Source organism: Coenobita brevimanus, chromosome 79 (assembly GCF_032717465.1).
Source record: "Coenobita brevimanus isolate Jiangsu-jjx chromosome 79, ASM3271746v2, whole genome shotgun sequence".
Lineage (NCBI taxonomy): Eukaryota > Metazoa > Arthropoda > Malacostraca > Decapoda > Coenobitidae > Coenobita > Coenobita brevimanus.
Window position 1 is genome coordinate 34,643,748 of NC_137032.1, and position 16,693 is coordinate 34,660,440.

The 16,693-nt window shown below is 40.9% G+C and overlaps 1 protein-coding gene across 1 annotated transcript in view; it reads right to left on the reverse strand.

The window, feature by feature from the left end:
* Positions 1–696: 696 nt before the first annotated feature.
* LOC145409107 (putative neural-cadherin 2) overlaps positions 697–16,693 on the reverse strand; it is a 68,407-nt gene continuing 52,410 nt past the window's right edge. The window contains exons 19-27 of the mRNA XM_080279649.1: positions 15,184–15,523; positions 13,009–13,254; positions 10,169–10,516; positions 8,201–8,501; positions 7,020–7,215; positions 6,291–6,523; positions 2,919–3,155; positions 1,908–2,251; positions 697–747 (exon numbers count right to left, since the gene is read on the reverse strand). Coding sequence (XP_080135775.1) covers positions 697–747; positions 1,908–2,251; positions 2,919–3,155; positions 6,291–6,523; positions 7,020–7,215; positions 8,201–8,501; positions 10,169–10,516; positions 13,009–13,254; positions 15,184–15,523 — 2,296 coding nt within the window. The remainder of the gene's footprint in view (positions 748–1,907; positions 2,252–2,918; positions 3,156–6,290; positions 6,524–7,019; positions 7,216–8,200; positions 8,502–10,168; positions 10,517–13,008; positions 13,255–15,183; positions 15,524–16,693) is intronic.

Sequence of the window (16,693 nt, forward strand, 5' to 3'; positions counted from 1 at the left end):
GGCAGCTGGGGAAAGCAAGGTAGTGACTGACTCCTGCATCAGAAATTCAGCCAACTTGGCACAACTTGCACTGATCAGCCACCCACATGTAAGGTTAAAAGATGCTCCATTAACTGTTTAGTGTATTTCTTTTACATCTTCAATTACTTAATCACCACAGTACAATTAGTTGACTGTGAGTGTGTTCGCAACATGTGTAAGACACTTTGTAGTACTTTTAGTTGAGGTAAAGGAGTATAGGGGTAAAAAAAGGTGATGCAGGCCAAGTGACCAGAAACAACTGGGCTTTTATAATGGTTTTCACCTACTTTCATTGTATGATTTTTAATATCACGGTACCTTGACAATATCAGTTACCTGCAATACCAGAGAGACCACTGTGCTGTATACTGTCTATTTTGGGGGCTTGCTTAAAAATATGTAACTGACTCACGTTGCCCTAAAACTTGCTACCAGAGCTGGGAACCTCAGCAGTCACTTCTGCAAATCACAAATTCTACAACTGCAAAAGTGTGATTTTGTTTGCGGATTTGCATTTGCGACAATTTTTAAGGAAATTTGCGGTTTTGCATTTGCAGAAGTACTTCTGCTGATGCAAACTTGCCCACAAATCGGCCTGACCTCTGAGAACTTTGAGTGGTTTGTTTTTATGATGGGCAACATGGACCTGCCTCGGTCTGACTGTGACTGAGGAGGTTACGGCTGCAGAACAGAGGTGGACTGGTGTGTCAATTTGTCAGGTGTGAGCTGTGAAGCATAATCATATAATTCATTTATCTACAATAGTGAATGATTTAAAGGTTTTGTAGTAAAAACAGCCTAATATACTAATACGATAACATAGATTTTGGTATAAATATTCACTTTTTCATTCATTTATCACCTAATCCAGAGTTGCCCCATGAGAGGCATAGGAGCCCGGGGCTAGGCAACCTGGTCCTGACATTTAAGATGAAAGTGACCAACCTCACTCAGCCCTGAGCGACATAATGCGAGCAATAAACCCCAACCACCACTTGGATATAAACCTGCACTGGCTCAATCCGATTGGAGCCCCTTAATTACCCACTAAATCACCAGACACCATACTTTGGTTATATGGTTACCACCCAGTGTAGTAAATGGTTTCCTGGTGGACAAGATATCATTTGGCTTGTCATTCAGTGTAGTCACCTGTAGACAGAAAGAAGAGGAAAGCATGAAGGAAAGAAAGACAGTAGAAGAAGTGTAAGGTCACCCATAGGCTGAAGAGGAAAGAATAAAAGAAATAAAGACAGAAGAGGAAGAAAGAGAGGAAAGGGCAGTCACCCAAGTGCAGCACTACATCGAGTGAGTGGATGGTGAGCACCCCCAACCTACCATATAAAAACAACTCAAAAATTCATTTCTTCCATTTTTCTACATGAAACAATTTTCTTTCACATGACTTCCCTCTACTGTTCTTTATTTAAATGAAATATCTATTTCTCATGATCCACCTTGGTAAGTTCACATATCTTGTTAATCATGTCTTTTATACAGTTATAATTTGCAAGAACAACACACAAGAAAGCAGTTAGGTGCCACATCCCATTCAATTTCTCTTATATTGGTATGCTACTTTTGTCTTGTTAGCACAGCCTGCATAAAGAACATACAGTATACCTTCACTGTCTTGATGTTCTTTTATGCAATCAAATCCACAGTAAATCTGAGAAAAATTGCCAATTAAGGCTCCATAGCCACTTAGTGAGCAAAATTTTCAGTTTTCCCCAATTTACAGCACCAACTGTATGGAAAATCTTGTGATATTTAGACTACATCCTTATAATAACTATGTGTACCAAATGATATGTAATATACCCACCATAAAAGAGTTGCTAAAGTGAGCCCCTTAAACTCTTAAGAACAAAACTCTCAAGACTCACCAACCAGTCCTTACCTGAAATAGTCGAGCTGAGGGACCCAGAAGAGGAGTCATCACCTTCGTAGGCATAGTCTCTGAGGTCGTCATCAGAGAGGATTTGGGTGAGATTGAACATGGCAGGGTGTGGTCGAGGTCGAACATCTAGCACCACCACACTCACACCCCCTCCACCACGATCAGAGGTACGACCACCACCCTTGCGCTCACCACACCCATCACCACAGACCTGCACCGTACTCACTGATTCTGAAAAGTCCATCATCACATTATCATTATAAGCATAATCAGCAGCAGTTGGACTATCCTCATCATTATCGCTAATAAGAGCACTCTCCATCTTACTCCCTGGTCATAAAAAATACATCAGTATCATGTAAACAGTTAAAACACCGCCAAACATATGGTGGTCTTCAATGGATTAAATAATATGAATACCACTGGCCTAACAGCAGCCCCTTTTACTATCTGGGCACTTCCAAATAACATGTTTTTGTTCCCATGCATCTTCTGCATCATAATCACCATCATCATCATCTACCATCATCATTATAGTAAGCAGCAGCAGCCCTGTTATTACCACTGCCTCATTTTGTACTCCTTGAAGGAGGAGAGGAAGAGGCAGAAGGAAGAAGGGGAGAGGGAGGATGGAAAGAGATAGGGAAAGAGGGAGAAAGAAAAGGAAAGGGAAGTGAGGAGAAGTGGAGGATGGAGATAGAGGTAAAAGTAGTGTAATAACTGAAATGAAACTTAACAAATTAATCACTGTTCTGGCCGAGATTCGATCTCAAGCCCCCGCGCTTGATACACGCGCATGTTACCACTGAGTCAAAGACAGTATCCCCGCTTTTGCCTCTCAACAACGCAGGCTTTTATACACCCCATTACAGTAGTCAGAAGGGAAAAGTGAAGAGGGAGGAAAAGGATGGTGGAAGAAAGGACAAGAAGGAACAGGAAGTGGGAAGGGGGGAATGGAAAGAAGACAATGTAGAAAAAGGGATACAAACAAACTCACCCCTCTTTTCTCCTCTGCTGTGACTGATTCCACTCGACTGATACCCGAGGAACTCCAAGAATGTATTGTGACTCTGGATCTCTGCCTTCCCTTCCCTACCATCACCACTGACTCTGGCCACCTCAGCACCCTTAAAGCTCCTGATGCTGATTTTCTCTCCACTGTCTGCCCGATGCAGTCCTGTTCTGGTTGTTCGTATACGGTGGAGACGAAGGGACAATAGTACACCAAGAATGACTGCAACAGAAAGGAAAACTAAAGAACATCTGATGAAAATAACATAGAAATTACTTAACAAATGAAAATGAGAAAACTCAGAACCTGACAGCTATGACGAAGCACATACGAACTAAGTGTGATTGACATCACCATTCTAAACTCAATTCCTACTAAAAATGAAATGGGAAGAATCATACACAGGAAGGCGAAAGCACAAGCATAGACTTACCTACAGACTATTCACTGAATAGAGCAACAATCACTCATCCATCTTTGCATACACATTCATGAAAATGTTGCTATGCTGCTTCTTATGGAATCATTATAGTTTATGAGGTTGGTCATGGTGCAGTTGATGTTTCTATGGACTGGAAACAAAACCAAGTGTAAAAAACAGCAAATTTCTTTCAGGACTTGCTGAAAACTGTTGGGAAAACAACTCTACAATACAGTAATCCCTATACTATCCGGATGCCCACTTTCCAGACACCCCACTTACCAGACATTGTGGACCTGGACCTTCAGAACCCAAAAATGGCCAAAAAAAGAACAAATCACCCCCCCAAAAAAACGATTTTTTTCCGTCCCGTAATCTGAAATTGCCGCGCGGCGCCGAACAGCTGTTTACACCATGGCCCCTTCACCCCTTCCTTCCTCCCCTCTCTCTCCTCCCCTGTCAGGGTTGCCATTTGGTATTTTTCATTACCAAATGTGGGCCAATTTGGTAATGAAAAATTCATTTGGTAATGAATCAGAATAATGCATTACCAAATGGATTTTTCACATGTATGAGGATACACAGGATGGAGGTGGTGGATTGTCTGCTCTCTCTGATTAATCTGCTAGCCTACATAGCGTGAATATAATCAACATACTGTTAATTATAAGAAGAGTGATTACATGTATTTCCGCTTGTATATATAATTAGTGAAGAATAAATGCTAGCTTTACGAATTTGGTAATGAAAAGTTAAATCTGGTAATGAAAATTGAGGAGTTTCGTAATGTTGCTCTTGCAATCTGGCAACTTTGTTTCCCCGTCACCAACAGTCCAGCAGTTATTGCTTAACTTCGATCGCAAGTAGGTGCTTATCACAGTGGATGCCACACGTGCTCGTTTTTTTGTGAAGAAACAGTGAATAAACTGCAATACCTAGCAGCTGACCACAAGGGAATTTACAGTGTTGTGCAGAATTAAGAAATTAGAATTTAGAGTGCAAAGGATTCACTGTGGAGTGCAAACTGGCAGTTGAAACAGGCGTGGTGCAATTAGCAATGTTAAACAATTATAACTCACAGTGCAAAGAATTACTGTATGTGCAGCACAACACTGGATTACTGTACATGATTCAAGAGCATTTTCACCACTGCCAATGCCTTAAGAAGGCAGCCACAGACGTGCTGTAAGTACCCTGGCTGAGGTACAGTCACCTCTAATTCCTCATTCTTTGGTTCCTTTTCATTTATTTCGTGCTTTATGTCCATTACTGGTGTGAATAGGGTCTTACATAGGTTTAAATAGGTGCTATGCATGTCAAGTAGGGAGTTATTTAGGTGGCTTTCAAAGTTAGGCTGGGTTAGCGTCCTTAAGTACCAGTCCAGAAGGCAGGTGCCCACTTTCCAGACGGGACCACTTTCCGGACATGCCTTTGGCTCTATTACATTGGATAGTGGAGGGATTACTGTACTTAATGCTGTCTAATAAGATCTGTAATAACGTAAGAGTCTCAGACTGGACACCACTCTCTTTGTTTGTAGGCGAGTTTCCTGCCTACGGGTGATGACTGTGTGGATAGTTACCAAGTTTGCAATAATTTTTCACTTTCAAGATGGTACCTCAATGCTGATGGTAGCCAACCATCTAATCGTTTAAACTTTTGAAACCCTGACTCCACCTCACAGGCTACAACAATCTACACACACTTTTTTTAATGCAGAATTTTCCATGTCCCTGGAATAGTGCCATTATTATGACTAACATGTTCTGAACAGAGATACAGGTATACCCTTTGTCATTATTCCTATCCTTTGTAATATTCCTATCCATACACAATAACCATCTATTTCTATCCATTGTTTATATAGATAGTTTGTAGATACAGATATAGATAGTTTGTAGATATTGATAGTTTATAATCATCATCCTCATCCTTTATCCCTCCTAAAGATGGAGTGAAGCAGAATCCACAGAGCAGAAGCAAGCAACTATGAAGGATTGTCAGTGTTCTGTGAAATCAGCCCCACAATCACAAATAATTCAAACCTACTAGAATCCACTTTAATTCTTTTGCTTATTAATTCTCATATATCATCTTTTACAGCTCAGTTCTGATTTCTATGCCCTTTCACTGGCCGTCCACATTTCACATCTCCAATCACATACATACTTTTCACACCCTACTCGAGTCCTTTCTCAATATGAGTGAACCGTCTAACCACATTCCCTTGCTCTCCTATCCTCAACCAGATTTTTCATAGATCTCTGCTTCTGCTGCATACAGTTTGTCTCAGATAGGTAAAACTGCCTCCTTTTAATAAGAATAAAACACGTGCATTGTATCATTACAGTGCTGTGCTTACAGCACAAATTTCTGAACTCTTCTGTTGTGTTGAGTTTCACATGAATTACCTTTACCTCCTTTTAGTGAGAATAAATCAAATGCAGGTACACTGTATCATTACAGTGTTAAGGTTTCAGCACATACTTCTTAACTCTTCTGTTGTGTAGAGTTTCAGATGAATGAATGTGTCTGGTGTTGGAGAGAGAGAAGCATGTCACATTCAGTTTTGAACAATACAGTGAATGTGATAAATATAAGAAAATGTGAAAAATTAGTATAAAAATTAGAAAAACTTCATTTTTTGAACACAAAGAAAGTAAGCATAAAGCAAATCTATGCTTACAATTACGAGTCCATACAAAAATCAGTCATGACCACAATTCCAAATATATTAAATAGAACCAATGTTGTAAGACCATGCAGGATAGTGATGTATGAAATATTCATGAATTCAAATTACAGACACACAGTATGGTACCTATCCAACAAGAGAATGAAGAAAAAGCACACAAAGACATAGCCAGATGAAATGACCCACCAAGATCAAAGGGTAAATGAAAAGACTGACATGTCAAACAGACAGAATGGCTCACCAAAAACAAGGATGGAGACAGAAAGTGCCCCAATAACAGTTGGGGCAACCAAGGGATGTGTGATGGGGATGAGTTTGCTCCACTGGCAGTTGTCCCCCAGGTATCCAGGCCCACAGATGCACAGGTAACCAGGGTGCTGGTTGTGGCAGGTGCCCCCATGTAGACAAGGCCTCCAAGCACATTCATCTATGTCACCACACCTTCCATCTTGTAGCATTCGGCCCATTCCACAGCTGGTAAAAATAAGAAGAAATGATCATTAATACTAACAACACAACATGTAAAAAACAGCAGAATGATCCAGGAGACTTACCATAAATATTCATCTATTCTTTGCTTTTTCCATGCTGTAAGAGTTCAGCCCATTCCACAGCTGGTAACAGTGAATTAGATGTAGTCATTATATGTTATTGCCACAAAATATTTCTTTCAGCAACAGCAACTTAATGCACAACAGCTTGCTATGGGGCTGATAGTATTAGCTGTTACATAACTTTCATGTGTAGGTGGGGTTGGGCTTGCCTGTGGTTGATAATACAAGACACTGAGAATTACTGAGTATCAATTACAGCAATGAAAAGTTAACAGAAAACCTTAAACTGGTATGATTTCCACAAGCTGAATTTAATGGGAAAGAAAAAATTGTTATAGTTTCCTTTTTAACTCAGTGCTTGAATTTCCCTTGGCTGTACAAAATCAGCAATGAGAGTGTAACTGTTGTTTACCCACCTACAAGAAGGTTGGTCCCACTCTGGGTGACAAAGGAGAGGTGAAGGACAGGTGAAGTTATGGCAGGGGTTCAATGCAAGGGGAGGGCAGCCTATGTTCACCTGCTCCGTGGTGGTCACCTGCCCCCAGTGTGTCCCATTCATGGCTGGCGACAGGGGTAAGGGATTGCCAGACACACGCAGGTCATCTAGGCAAGCTGTTATTAAAAGGAAAGCTATGCTTAATGTATGATACTGGGTGGTGATCATATACAGTAACTAATAAATGGACAGCTGACTGTCTTATGGACTGAGGTGTACCATGATTAACCTTCACCATGTGGAGAGGATGGAGGGTGAAAGACTGACGAAGAGAGTGTATGTGAGTGAGGTGGAGGCCGAGGATGAGATGGAGGGATGGGGTGGAGAGGTATATGAGAGAGGGGTGTGTGAGTTGGGAGCAGGGCAGTGAAATGGCGGGGGACAGGGCAACTTGGAGGCGATTTGTTTGTGGCCACCCCAAACGGGATTGAGGCGTCTGGCAATAGATAGATAGACAATTAACTCTGAATGTATACAGTAATAAATTACATTAGAAGGACAGTTCTTACTGAGGTATGCTTGTCAATGCTTCCTATTTGTCTTGGCAACACTAATATCTTGGTTTAATGCACTGAATCAAATTTTGTGCTTTTTAGAAAATAACTTCATTTTGTTATTCTATCTACCTTTTCTGTCACTGCACCCTGTAGGTAAATAAAAAAGACCTACAGGCTTTTCTGTCCATACTCAATAACAACCTACCACTCTCACCACCTTTTTCTCAGTCATCCTCCCCTGCTCTTTTCACACACTCCATTCTCATACTCTCCTGGTCAGTCGCACTTTCTATTAATTCAATATGGCAAAACCAGTTTTCTATTAATTCAATATGGCAAAACCAGTTTTCTATTAATTCAATATGGCAAAACCAGTAAGTGTGTTTTTCTCTATATTTTCCCATCATACATAGTTGACGTTGATCATGATATTGATAAAGGATGCTGATAATGTTAATGATGGTAATTATAAGCAATAATTGTTAATTATAAAAATACCAATACTAATAATGACAAATAAGGATGATGATGATGATGATGACATGACTATGACCATGACATGAGGATGAAAATCATGACTTGGAAATACATCGAGACAACTCACTGTCTTGTAGGTCATGATGTACAGCAACCAAACTGACGCCCACAAACTCTGGCAGTCCACCCACTGTCACTCCATCATGCTTATCCAGGTGCAGGGGCAAAGGTGGATCCAACAAAAGGATGAGTGACTCGTTCCGGCGCCATGCATCACCATCGTCTACACTCACCCAGAGGCTGTGACCCTGTCGAGCTGCCTCTATGCTGTGCCACCTGCCGTCTCCCAGTGGCACCCCCTCCACGCAGGCTGTCTGTGTTGTCTGCCCTGCCCTCCGTATAGAAGCACAAGCCATACCTGACTGCAGCTGCAATAAATGACCACAGTTGCATTGCTGCTGTTTTTCCCTTTTAATATAATTACTCTGGTGCTCTGTTTTACTTTAATTAGGCTGTGTTGTCTACACTGCCCTCCACACTGAAGCACAAGCCACATCTGATCATAGCTGCAAGATGCAGCCTGAGCCTGAAAGACTTGTGAGGCAGTGCTAATATTTAACCCCTCCAGTACAACTGTAGAAAATTCTCCTTGTCACTGACTTTTTTCTTTCTTCCTGTTAACTCCTCAATAAATTCATTCATTTTTCATTCATCATCCAATCCTATGTTGGCCCATGAGAAGTGTAGGAGCCCTGGGCTAGGCAAGTTGGTCCTGACATTTGAGATGAGAGTGACCAGCCTCACTCATCCCTGAGTGGCATTACGTGAGCAATATACCCCAACCATCCCTTGGATATAAACCATTTTAAAAATTGCCTATTAAAGTTCCACTAGTACCTAAAAAGCTTATATGTCAGTCTACCCCTTGCAACAGTATCAACTGTATGTAAAGCTGGAATGCATCTCTTATATCCATCCATCCATCATTCGATCCTACATTGCCCCATGGGGAGCATAGGAGCCAAGGGCTAGGCAGTTGGTCCCAACATTTAAGATGAGAGTGACCAGCCTCACTCATCCCTAAGTGGCATTACATGAGCAATCCCAACCAACCCTTGGATATAAACCTTCACCGGTTCAATCCGATTGGAGTGCAATAATTACCTACTAAACCACCAGGCGCCAAAATTTGGTTATATGGATACCACCCATCATAGTAAAGGGTTTCCTGGTGCACAGGAAATCATTTGGCTTGTCACTCAGTGTAGAGTCACCCACAGGCTGAAGGAAGTGGAAAAAATGAAGGAAAGAAAGACAGAACAGGGAGTGTAAAGTCACCCGGAGGCAGAAGGACAAGGAAAGAATGAAGGAAAGAAAGACAGAAGAGAATGGAAGGAAAGAAGGATGGAGAGGAAAGGGCAGACATCCGAGAGCAGCACTACATCGAGTGAGTGGATGGTGCATCTTTTATATAATGAAGAAAATTGAAAATTCAAATTAAAAGTACTCTATACACTGTGAAAGGAAAGAACAACCATCATGCAATCACTCAATAAGGTGACAACACTGTGATATGCAAAATGGTCTTCTAATCATGTAACTATTTATTACAGCTCGGCAGGTAACACAGAATCAGCTGTTCATAAAGGGCAGGCAGCAACAATAAGAGGCAACCATGAAAATGTTGTCCTCACAATCTGATGACAGGCAATCTGGGATGGGGCTCATAATTTCAGTTATCCCACCATTTTCAGGATGGGCTGGAGCTGGGTAGCTGGGTCCCTGCCTGCACTGGAGGGTACAGGGCGTTGCAATTCTTTTAGCTGCCACTTCTCTTAACACTTCAGGAAATAATGTACATATACGTAAATATCTTGTTTTGGTGTGTCAGTAAATAGTGACTATAATGGTGAGTATGGAGACAATGGTGACTGACAGGTGCACACTACACACTAGCAAAAGTGCAGGCGATGCTTGCTACGAAGCTATTCTGGATTGCTGTGGTTTTATAAGACGGCAGCAAGTGGTATGTAGCAAGTTAAGGGATTTTCACATGAAAAATGTCTGTATAAGTAAGGTTATTTACAGTACTCACATGGATAGAGAAGGTGGCAGCATTGTGGTGACCTGCCAAGTGTAACAGCAGTCCATCCCGCTGCCCTAGAGTCCTCACACGCACCTGCACCATCACCATCTGTGGCACTGGGGTAAAAGACAGGGCCAGCTTCATGTACGACGATACGCCCAAGTGCATTGGAATGGTGGCTGTGCTGCACCCAGGCCCTGTCCACCCTGGGTCACATTCACACTTGGGATTTATCAGGCCACCCACACAGTGTCCCCTCATCCCACACACACCCACATGCCTCCTACATGCCTCCTCCTGCGGCACACACCCACTACTGCTGTTGTGGGAGAAAGCCGGCTCACCAAGGTCCACTACCTGCAGTTGAAACGGTGGCAATTTAACTGGTTGTATGAGAACAGGCAAGTCCTATTTGAGGCCAACAAAGCAATGTCACAGAAAGCAGATTTAACTTTAAATCTCTTCACTACAAAAGGGTTTTCAAAAATAAAATGCTCCGGCAGAAGCAAGAATTAAGACCATCAAAGTGAATGAACTGAACTATGGTTTGTCTAAACTGGAAACCTGGCATTCTTGCTAAATTTTAATTTCTGGCTTTAGTAAGGCTACTCTGTTACTTTTACAATGATCCTCTGTGGACTAAATTACAGTACTGTACCTTCACAGACTGAATTTACACAACATGCATCAGGAATATCTTGAAACACTGCTTAATTTGGCACTACAATTTGAATGTCAGCTGCAAGACCCTAAAAAAAAAAAAAAAAAAAAAAAAATAGTAGTTAATAATCCTTCTATCTTTGAAATACATTGTTAACCCCTACACCGCGGGCTTGTTTACCAATTACTTGCGTGTGCCGCGGGGTTATTTGGGCTCCGACAGACTCTCAAAAAATATTTGCCAAAAATCAGTTATTAGTCCTAGAATAATAAAATTACATATGCTTATGGCACATACCTTCAGCTTTCTCCTGGAATGATTGTTGAGCCTTCGTCGGTTACCGTAGGACTTGTGGAGACCTCTGAAGTAGGGTAACGAAGTCTCCACTTTACACTTCCCAACAACCCGTAATATGATTACCACAGCCAGATACAAACACTATAAACACTATTCTACAATTTTCAAGTAGTTTGGGATCCATACTAAAAAAAAAAAACACTGTGAAAGCAATGGAAATTACGAGCGCGTCTGATCGTCGCACTGGCACTAGTTTGCTCATGGTAGTCTGTCATTTATTATTCATAAAACCCCTCACACTTTATATTTCTATTACTATATAACACTTATATATATCTACAGTCTTTATCCATAAGTTTCCTTCAGTAGTATTAGTTTATTGTCACTGTAGGGATTCAATTTCTTTCAGTAAAATACGTAGCATTCACTTTCTCGTCCTGTATACTGGCATTGAGAGTGAATGTCACTTTCATCTTCACTCTCATAACTCATAGCATTCAGACATGCTAGAGTGAAACTTTCACTTTCATTACTCCTAGGGTATATACTCGTATTCTTATAATACTACTCATTTACATTTCTATTTACGTTCTCTATTTTATTTACGTTATTTACATTTCTATTTTATTTACAGTGTTATGCACTGTCACTTGAAATAACTTATAAAACTATTTTCCATTGTTCACGTATATTTACATTCATTACTTTCACTTGCTGTTTACACATTATTTACACATTATTTACAATTCCACTTGCACTGTTTTACTCAATAGAAAGATCGTAGTCACTCTTTTATCAATTGTCAGCCCTTTACCTCTTTCCACACGAGGTTTAGTAGGGGGTAAAGGTCACAGAGCCATTTGCATGGGGGTGAAAAAGTCCCTGAAGTCAGCAAGATGAAACATACATCCTCTCACTTCGGAAGATGAGACTACACTGATAACGCAGTTGCCAGGCCAGCTAGCCTAGAGGCCTGCTTTAGGGGTTATTCAGAGTTACCAATATTACTTCTTGAAACAGCTAAGTCTAGCATTGATATGATTGGCAGGAAATCTAGACAATACATTATAAATTTGGTAGTTCCAGGTGAATGTAAATATCATTTAGGGTTCTCCCTTCCCTCCTTACAGGTATATTTATTACGAAAATAGATTAGAGGCCTACTTAGGAGATATATAATCAGAGCTACCAATGTTAAATCTTGAAACAGCTTTGTGTAGCACTGATATGATTGGCAGGAAATCTAGACAATACATTATAAATTAGGTAGTTCCAGGTGAATGTAAATATCACTTAGGCTTCTCCCTTCTCTCCTTACATGTATATTTATTACGAAAATAGATTATACGGCATATTTCAAGGGGAAAAAAACAGCGAAAATTAGTGAACGAGTGCACGTGAGGTGTTGTCAGGTGATAATTAGCCAATTCCAGGTGTATGGCACTCTCACTTACCTGATTTCTTTCTTGTATATATTATTTGGTATAAGAATACGACATAGGGCTTATTTCAATGGATGAAATCAGTGAAAAATTCCAGGGAAGATTTACTTAGCGTAGCATGGCCGGGCAGGCGAGAGGATAGGGTAATGGAGGGGGGGTAGGGAGGGGAGTCAAGAACGGGGAGAAATGGCTAAATTGTCAACAATGGATGGGAGTACAGATGAGATTAGGAGTGCTGACTAGTGTTGGACATTGTCAGTACTGATAGATGATACAAGCCCCCACTTGAAAGCCTGGGTGAATTCAAAATAACACAGAATCACAAAAGCGACGCCCCGCGGTATGATCCCTTGCTCCCAAGCGTCACGAAAGTGACGCCCCGCGGTTAAGGGGTTAATAAACCACCTTCTGGTGAAAAACAACTTTCAAAGGAGTGCTCTATGCCTTACCTGAGAGTTAATAATGAGATGAGAGAGACATCCTTGAAGGTTGTGGCTGGTAGGTGCCTCCTGCCATCCATGGTCTTCTGCCTGCAGTGGTGAATGAGCGACCCCACCTACTTGTAGTGGTTCGGCCCCCAGCCACCCATTACCACTCCCTCCACCATGCCACTCCTTCCTGGCCAGGCAGTGACTAGCACCCTGTGGTTTGTTATCCCACCCGTGGCCACACAGATCCACCACCAGCATCACACCCTACGCCAGAATAAAGGTAAAACTAGCAGTGTGGAGAAGCAGTAAGTCAGGAAAGAAGGAAAGCATCATAATTTTCATGATCATCATTCTTTTTTCCAAACTCAGGATAGGGTGAGATATGATCCAAAAACGAGAGGCAAAAAAGGGATAACTGACAGAATCCCCAATGAAATGCTGGCCACACAACCCTTCACTCATCATTCAACAACTTAAATCACAGTCTGGAGAGAAGTTATTGTGTGGGAGAAGGTGAAACAATACAAACTCCAATATTCCTTAAAAAAAAAAAAAAAAAAAAAAAAAAAAAAAAAAAAAGCAGGTAATGGGATCTCGAATCCAACCCCCACCCTACCCAACTGCGTGACATGATCACCACTGATCAGCAATGATAAAAACAGCCTTGTACCTCACATAACTCAGAAGGGGAGACTGTATTTGATGCTTCCTTTTTCCCTCACTTCATATACAAACAATGGAAGAGGGGGCCCTCTGGATTTCCCCATTAATATGATGACTGAAAATCTCATCACACTGATAATGGATAGAAGAAAATGTTATCTGAAGAGGTTCTGTGATAACATTATGTTGGAAAAGCAGTAACTCCACCTTTGCATTAATTTAAAAATTTTAGCCTCAAGTAAGCTAAATTAAACCTGATAACCTCTAACATACAAATCTACAACTTTTAATGAAGAAGCATCACATTCTTATGAGTTCACATTGTAAGTTATCTCATTCAGAAGCAGATTCAGTAATACATTCATTTTGTTGCCCACATTACTTTCCAATGTAATGACAGTTTGGCACCACCTTTCTCTCAACTAAGAAAGTACCCTTCATTAATCAGATACTATAGTTTGTAACATATTTGTGAGAAAAAAACATAAGGGTCTGTAAGAGATGAAGTGTATATTAGCACAGAAAAATAAACATAAGTTAACAAAAGATGAATTTTATATGTGTAAGATACAGCATACTAACCTCAGGTAGCATGGGTAACACCCTTGTATCATCTCAAACCCACAACTTTATATAGGAAATACTAAAAATTCTGTAACTTTGTGGAAATATCATGCTCTTCAAACTCCAAGCGGAGATAAAGCATGTATCTAGAACATAACTTATAACTTATTTTTAAATATCCAAAGTGACAAGGTAGACATGGAGGAAGAAAGAAGCTGCAAAAGTGATCAGAATTTTAGGCATATAAGAGAGAGGACAGGAAGGAGAAAGAGAAAGCAGATGGAAGATTTGGAAGGTATGAAATGAGGCATGGGAGACTGAGAAGGAATGAGAGGAGGTTGAGGATGAGAAAGAGGGAAAGAAAGCAGAGGGAAGAAGATATGAAAGGTATGAAAGGAGGCATGGGAGAATGAGAAGGAAAAGCATGGGGAAGTATGTGAGACGAAGAATGATGGAATGGGAGGGTGTGTGAGAAAGTGGGAAGGACTAGGTGAGGGACAGTGTGAGGGTGAGTGAAGAAATGAGGGAGAGCATGAAAAACTGAGAAAAAATGAAACTGCAAGGGAAAATGCAAGAAAAATGAAACAGAAAGAAAGGAAGGACTAGAAATCAGTATGTCTTCCTGTGGATAAACAATTAAATCATTTCAAATCAGTATCATTTTAGTAATGCCAAGTATTCGGCAAGTTCTAGTACAAAAATATGGTAACTTATTTCACCAACACCTCTTACAAATAAGCTTTTCCCAGAGTACTTCCAAATATATTTCCATCATATTTATGCAGTGGTATTTTTGCACCCTATTCCAAATACTTCCCTTTGTTATCTCTCATTATAAACTTTACTCAAGGACCTAGCTTTGCCATCACAGACACAAATTTCAATAACTTTCAGCTTCCTTTTGTTCCTTTGACTTTTTTTTAAGTTGGGACACTTCTAATACCATCTCACACCACCCATACTCACCTGAGCACTGATTCTGACATGAAGTGAGTGCCAGTGACCATCGTCAAGTGTGGTGTTGACTTCCAGCTTCAATGGCCCTCCCTTGCCCTCCACTAAGAGTTCAGGCTGGCCCTCAACTAGCTGTAAGGCCAGCATGGGTGTGGGTGGGTGTTGTGTGGGTGTGAGGGAGAGTGGGCCGGAGTAGAGGAGAAGGGCATGTGGGTGGCTAGTAAGTACTTTGAGTGACAGGGTAATGGGAAGGCAAGGTGGGATTGGAGCCACCCACGCCCAGCCTTCTCCACTGAAGGTTCGTGACAATACCTTGCACTGAGGACCTCGGGAACCTCCTGGACACACACACCTGCAGGGATATGTTTATGGATGACTTGTATATCATCATCATCACCATTATCATTAGCCTGTGTTAGTCCAGTGCACAACAATGGCCTCTCAACTCCACCCCCCTCCCATTCTGGCCTATTAGTTGCTAGTCTGCCCCTGTCAATCATATCTGAGTATCTTATTCCATCTTGTTCTACTTTTCTCTTCCTCTCAGGTCACTAGTACTATGAATTATGAGTTCATCCATCAATCTACCTATCTATCTATTTATTAAGTATATAAATGATATCATATCCTTTGAATAAATAAGTAGATAAATGTTTCTGTTCGAAGTCAGTGCCAAGTGCTCTCCCACAACACCACTATACCTCATATACTGGGTTTCCCTACATTGTCCATCTATCTTGCTGCTGGATTATCTTACTTTCCTCTTCCAACCACCACACTTTCATATGTCATGGAGAAGGTAAAATGTATCTGACTTCTCTATTTGGTTTCTAAGGCACTTTGTAACATAACCTACAGACCAACATCTCATGAAAATACATATTAAAAAAAATGACTACTTACAAACTGGTCTGCCATTAAATCTGTTTTATGAAACGACCTTACGTCCACTGACTGCAATCCCCCCCCCCCCAAAAAAAGTATGAAGCTTAACATTTTTCATCAATATAACCATTTGGAGGAAGTAAATTATATGAGATAACAAACACAGAGAGAACAAACATAAAATAATTTTACAAGAATATAATCTGGGGGAAAATTATTTCAAACACGAATAGAAATGGGAAGATTAAAATTGTCCAGCTTAATGCCCCATACCACTTTATGCTGCTTTACACTCTCACATGACTTCATAAATGGATTCCCATGGGGGGGGGTTGTATGCTGAAGACTTGGAGTTGACAGCGGAGAATAAGAGGGTAGTGCAAGATTTAGGAAGTGGCGAGGCAGAATGAGGTACTGTATAAGGGGTTGAGAATTAAAACAAAGTGATGATATCTAGGGCAGGTGCTGGTAATGTCACAGCAGGCGTGCAGTTTGCCACTAGGGTGTGGGAAGTACAGTAGCTTCATTTTTTGGAGAGTTTGTGATAAGTGAGTGCATAAAAGAGATGTCATGGCATCAGAGGTACGCTTCAAAATTATGCTGGTTTTTGTGTATGAAGTAAGTAAAGAAGAGCAAA